We start from the raw sequence: 6,978 nt of genomic DNA on the forward strand, positions 1-6,978 counted from the left end.
AGAGAGAGAGAGACACTGACAGAGAGAGAGACACACATACACAGACAAAAAGAGAGACACAGACAGAAAGAGAGAGAGACAGACAGAGACACAGGGGGAGAGAGAGAGAGACAGACACACACACACAGACAGATAGAGAGACACATATAGACAGACAGAGAGACAAACACACACACACACACACACAGAGGGAGACACACATAGACAGAGAGAGAGACACACACAAACACAGAGAGAGTGAGAGAGACGCACACAGACAGAGAGAGAGAGACACACACACAGACAGAGAGAGAGAGACACACACACAAAGACTGAGAGAGAGAGAGAGAGAGAGACACATAAACACAGAGAGAGTGAGAGAGAGAGAGAGAGAGACACTGACAGAGAGAGAGACACACATACACAGACAAAAAGAGAGACACAGACAGAAAGAGAGAGAGACAGACAGAGACACAGGGGGAGAGAGAGAGAGACAGACACACACACACAGACAGACAGCGAGAGACACACACACAGAGACACAGAGAGAGAGACACACACAGAGACAGAGAGAGAGACACACACACACAGAGACAGACAGAGAGAGACGCACACACAACCGAGAGAGACACACACACAGACAGAGGGACACACACACAGACAGAGGGACACACACACAGACAGAGGGACACACACACAGACAGAGGGACACACACACAGACAGAGGGACACACACACAGACAGAGGGACACACACACAGACAGAGGGACACACACACAGACAGAGGGACACACACACAGACACAGGGACACACACACAGACACAGAGAGAGACAGACAGACACACACACACACACACACACACACACACACAGATAGAGAGTGAAACACACACAGGCAGATAGAGAGACACACAGACAGACAGAGAGACACACAGACAGACAGACAAACATACACACACAGAGACCAGAGAGAGAGACACACACACACATACACACGGAGAGAGAGACACACGGAGAGGGAGACAGAGAGAGAGACACACAGAGTCACACACACACAGACACGCACAGGGGTAGAGAGAGAGAGAGAGAGAGACACACACACATAGAGAGAGTGACAGAGAGAGAGAGACACACACAGAGACAGGGAGAGAGAGAGACACACACACACATACATATACACACACAGAGACACAGAGAGAGAGACACACACACAGAGAGACAGAGAGAGGGACAGAGAGAGAGAATCAAAGAGAGAGAGGGAAAGAGAGACAGTGAGAGAGATATTAGACAGAGAGGGAGAGATAGATAGAGAGAGAGACACACATACACATACACACACACAGACAGGCATATACAGGGAGAGAGAGATAGGGAGAGAGAGAGATAGGGAGAGAGAGACACATATGCAGAGAGAGAGACACAGAGAGGGAGAGACAGAACGAGAGACAGAACGAGAGATACACACAGAGAGACAGAGAGAGACACGCACACACAGAGAGACAGAGAGAGACACGCACAGAGACAGAGAGAGAGACAGATAGAGAGAGAGACACGGAGAGGGAGAGAGACAGAGAAAGAAAGAGACACAGAGAAAGGGAGCGATAGAGACACACACACGGAGAGGGACACACACACAGGACACAAAAGGAGGGACGCGCACACACACAACACACAGACACACACACAGGCACACACACTCACACACAGACACACACACGTGCACACACAGAGGCACAAGCAGAGAGACACAAAGAGAGAGAGAGAGATACAGAGAGAGAGAGATACAGAGAGAGAGAGATACAGAGAGAGAGAGAGTGAGAGACAGAGAGAGAGAGAGAGACACACACACAGACACAGAAAGAGAGAGAGACAGAGACAGAGAGAGAGAAGCACACAGAGAAACAGAGAGAGAGACAGAGAGAGAGAGAGAGACAGAGAGACGCAAAGAGGGAGAGAGAGAGAGACAGAGACAGAGAGAGACCGAGAGCGATACAAGCAGAGACAGAGAGAGAGACACACACAGAGTGAGAGTGAGACACAGAGAGCGAGAGAGACAGACAGACAGACAGACAGACACAGAAAGAGAGAGACAGTCAGAGAGAGAGAGTGAGACACAGAGAGAAAGAGAGAGACAGAGACATTAAATATATGTACACCCATATATTATTCACATATATATCCCAATTACCAGCCTCCTAACTGAACAGAGCCAGATTTAATGAAGTTTTAACTATACTATTCATTGATTTAGATCTAACTGGTGTAGCTTCAATCGCAGCACTGACCTGTGGAAGCCCCCCACTCCCCCACATATAGCTCAGCTCCAGCACCCATTGAATCGAATGTTCCGCTTTACAACTGGCAAGTTGTGCCGTGAGAGGACAGTTAAAGGGAAGCTCATCGAATCCGTCTCAGGGGCCTGATGAACCGATCACTGCAGCCAGCACCCATCGCAGATCTGTGACAGGCTATGGCTCTTCATCGGTGTGAAAGGGGATCATTATAAAGCTGTGCGGAGGCTGGGTGTGTGAGCCTGTCTGCTTTTCTCACTCTTTCAGCCGGTGTCAATGCCAAAGCACATTGATAAATGACAGCACAAAGGCAGGGTTATGTTATGGGTTCCTCTCAAATCGGAATGTGCAAAATACACTGCAAGCAAATGATTTTTTAAATCACACTCTCCAGACTACAAGGCGGTCTCCTGGTAAAAATGACCTTCCCGTGACCTTTGGCGAGGAGTTGCTATATGGCGAAAATATTTGCTATGCATTAACAGTGACAGCAATGTTTAGCGCAGACAATCACTGCCACAACTGTGTAAACTGCACTTTAAAATGATCTGAACCAGCCATGAGAATGAAAATCCCTTATCCATACAGAGCGAGTTCAGGCTGTACAAACACAATTAACAATGCCGGTCATTAACAAACTTTAGAAGTAAAATAAAAGCCATGTGATAACTACATCAGATGAACACTGTTAACTGTGAAATTCCCTTTAGAAACCTACACTCACTATTGTCACAACAAGTAGCAAACCCCCACCCCCTAACTTCAGCCAACAAAGTCACTACAAGAGATTGATAAATGGATCCCTCAAAGTGGCACGTTGTAGATCAAAGAAATTACACTAATGACTAAATGACAAAAACAACTTTGCATTTATATCGCGCCTTTAACATAGTAAAACACCCCAAGGCACTTCACAGGAGTGATTATCAAACACATAAGGAGATATTAGGACAGGCGACCAAAAGCTTGGTCAAAGAGGTAGGTTTTGAGGAGCGTCTTAAAAGGAGGAGAGAGGGGTAGAGAGGTTTAGGGAGGGAATCTTAGAGCTTTAGGGCCTAGACAGCTGAAGGCACAGGTGAAGGAAATCGGGGATGCACAAGAGGCCAGAATAGGAGGACCTCGAGTTCTTGGAGGGTTGTAGAGCTGGAGGAGATTAATTCATAGTACTTTAAGAAATGTTGAATTTTTAAAAATTCATTTTAGGGATGTGGGCATCTCTGGCAAGACTGGCATTTATTGCCCATCCCTATTTGCCCTCAGATGATGGTAGTGGGCCTTCTTCTTGAACAGCTGGTAGTGGTTTCATACAACTGAGTAGTTTGCTAGGCCACTTCAGAGGGCAACTAAGAGTCAACCACGTCGGAGTAGGACTGGAGTCCAATATAGGCCAGACCGGGTAAGGACGGCAGGTTTCCTTCCCTAAAAGGACATTAGTGAACCGGTTGGGTTTTTACAGCAATCTGACAGCTTCATGGTCACTTTTACTGATACCAGCTTTTTATTAAACTGAATTCAAATTAAAATTAGGCACTGTTCAGAAGATAATTTTCTGCCCATATAACTATTTAAAAGCTCTTCTTTTATAAAAAGAACATCTGGTCAGCCTCCTGCGGGATCTGGTAGAAGGTAAAGGTGCTGACTTGGGGGTCAAGTCATATCCTCAGACAGAGTTGCAAGTGGTGGGAGGCTTCACATAGAATTTACAGCACAGAAACAGGCCATTCAGCCCAACTTACTTCATCTCACCCTATCAACATATCCTTCTATTCCTTTCTCCCTCATGTACTTATCTAGCTTCCTCTTAACTGCATTGATGTTATTTGCCTCAACTACTCCATGTGGTAGCAAGTTCCACATTCTAACCACTCTCTGGGTAAAGAAGATTCTCCTGAATTCCTTATTGGATTTATTAGTGGCTATCTTATATTTATGACCTCTAGTTTTGGACTCCCCAAAAGTAGAAATGCCTTCTTTATATCTATCGAACCCTTTCATAATTTTAAAGACCTCTATCAGGTCACCCCTCTGCCTTCAGCTTGCAGGCAGAGGAATGAAGAGGTAGGGATGGTGAGGTTTCTTCAGAAAATAATGATCTCCTTATTCTCTCCCAGGTGGATACTTAACTAAAAAATTACAGTTTAATAACGAGATACCCAAGAGCCTGTTACATCTGTTTGACGGGTATGATAGTGTAGTGGTTATGTTACTGGACTAGTAATCCAGAGAAGCCTGGACCACCTTGGCAGTTTGAGAAACTGAATTCAGTTTAAAAAAATCTGGTACAGTAAAATTGACCATAAAGCTATTGATTTGCTGTAAACAACAACTGATTCTCTAATATCTTCTTAGGGAAGGTGGTCTATATGTGACTCCTGTCCCACACCAACGTGGTTGACTTTTAATTGCCCTCTGAAGTGGCCTAGCAAGCCACTCGGTTGTACCAAACCACTACCAGCGGTTCAAGAAGGCCCACTACCATCTTCTGAGGGCAAATATGGATGGGCAATAAATGCCAGCCTTGCCAGCGACGCCCACATCTCTAAAATGAATTTTAAAAAGTAACATTTCTTAAAATGCTATGAATTAACCTCCTCCAACTCTTGACTGCCCTCCGAAGCGACCTAGCGAGACATTCAGTTGTATCCATACCTTGGCCCTTCTATCCATTGGACTCTCCCAGCAAAGTCTGGACCAGGTGCCAGAGGGCAGCCAGTGCCCATGGAATCACATCTCAGCTGAGCCGTTATCTTGCGGACAGGTGGGGAGAACAGGAACAAGAAAAGGAAAATACTTCCATTTTTCACCAACTGGTCTGTCTTATAACAAATACACCTGATAACTTTCAGCTAATCAATCGGCTTTTCAAAATGTCGTTTGCAGGTGTTCAAGTGTTTGATCTGATCCTATCTTCAAAAGCCCTGTATAATGCATGGATACCTGACTCAGTGGGTTTCCTACTATACTCAACACTAGAAAGCTGTCACTCTGACTGAGATCAAGCCAGAGGCAAGGAACAAAATAAACAGTCAATGTGTAAAGCATCAACGGGGGTGGGGTATAGGTCACTTGGGGTATCATAAAAAAGGTGAAGTAACAAAGGAATTTGACACCAAGTTGACCTCCCATTTACTCACCTCTTTGTTCATCTAATGAGATGATTACTGCCATTTAGTAAATAAAAGCCTCAATTGATAATATCTCAGAAATCCTGTTTTATCTAAAGTAATTTATATACTCCATATTGCCGTCAAGCTGGAATAGACCTAGAATGCATTGCACCTGGCGAGTGTGCACCTATACTGCCAACTCATACAACAACTTGCATTTATACAGCACCTTTTACGTAGAAAAAGGGCACAAGGTGCTCCACAGAGGTTTAATCAGACACAGATAGGCACGGAGCCAACGGAAGGGATATTAGGAATGTTTGGTCAAAGCGATGAGTTTTAAGGAGGGTCTTAAAGGAAGAGATAGGTAGAGGGGATGCGAGGGTGGTATGAACATTGAGTCACATGCATGAAATGTGAATTATCCATCTCTGTTTGTGTGTTTTCTACTAAGTGAGAAGAGTTAACCAACCAGGAAATAGAAGAGCAGCCTCTTGTAACACCCAACTGTAAAAGCAAAAGGAAGAGGAAATGATGAGCCTATAGAAAACCTTAAGAAGACCTCAGTTAGAGTACAATGTGCAGTATTGGGCTTCACACACTCTGGAAGGATATTAAGGTTTAGAGTGGGTACAACGTAGATTCACTAGGATGCTGCCTGGTATGAGGAAACACAAAGACTTGTACAATTAGGTCTTTTTTCATCAGAACAACACATATTATGAAAGTATGGGACAGGGTAGATAGAAGTAGACTGTTTCCAGTAGTTGAGGGATCTAGAATGAGGGGCCATTAACAGAAGATTAAATTTAAGAGATTTAGAACAGAGAGCAGAAGAAACCCCTTTACACAGAGAGCTGTGAGGCTGTGGAATTCACTCCCAGAGTTAGAGGTTGGGCAGAAACTATGTCAACATTCAAGACTGGATAGGTGGATGAAGGAGTGGGGGTTAAAGGGATATGGGAACAGAGCAGGTAAATGTGATTAGAACTATTTGCTTGTTTGGAGGGTAAACACCGATAGGAACTGGTTGGGTCAAATGGCCTGTTTCTGTGTTGTAACTAAAAAGCATGACTTGCATAGGTTGCAATTATATCACAGCTGGTAGGAAGCAAAACTAATAGAAGTTGATCCCTCAGAGATTGTCTGGAATGGGTCATCGGGAGATTGGGGCCACCACCAATGTTATATTATTGGTGCCGAGTCAACCAAACATCTTGGCACAGTATCAATGCCAAAAACAAATACATTATCTACGGGACCAGAGATATACAGTGACTGAATAAAGAAAGAACTTGCATTCATATAGCGCCTTTCATGACCTCAGGACCAAAGCGCTTTTCAGTCAATGACGTAGTTTTGAAGTATGGTCATTGTTGTAATGTAGGAAACACAGCAACCAATTTGCACACAGCAAGATCCCACAAACAGTAATGAAATAAATGACCAGATCATCTGTTCAAGCGACGTTGGTTGAGGGATAAATATTGGCCTAGGACACCGGAGAGAACTCCCCTGCTCTTCTTCGAAAAGTGCCATGGATCTTTGAGATTTTTTACATCCACCTGAGGGGGCAAACGGGGCCCTTAACGTCTCATCC

At 44.6% G+C, this 6,978-nt stretch overlaps 1 protein-coding gene across 1 annotated transcript in view; it reads right to left on the minus strand.

Annotated features, from left to right (window-relative positions):
- The window catches only part of LOC137333007 (keratin-associated protein 12-2-like), a gene marked incomplete at both ends in the record, with an annotated part of 2,124 nt that extends 1,182 nt beyond the window's left edge, over positions 1 to 942 (minus strand). Inside the window, one exon of the mRNA XM_067997080.1 lies at positions 672 to 942. Coding sequence (XP_067853181.1) covers positions 672 to 942 — 271 coding nt within the window. The remainder of the gene's footprint in view (positions 1 to 671) is intronic.
- Between the last annotated feature and the right edge of the window lie 6,036 nt (positions 943 to 6,978).

Source organism: Heptranchias perlo, chromosome 2 (assembly GCF_035084215.1).
Source record: "Heptranchias perlo isolate sHepPer1 chromosome 2, sHepPer1.hap1, whole genome shotgun sequence".
In the NCBI taxonomy this organism is placed as follows: domain Eukaryota; kingdom Metazoa; phylum Chordata; class Chondrichthyes; order Hexanchiformes; family Hexanchidae; genus Heptranchias; species Heptranchias perlo.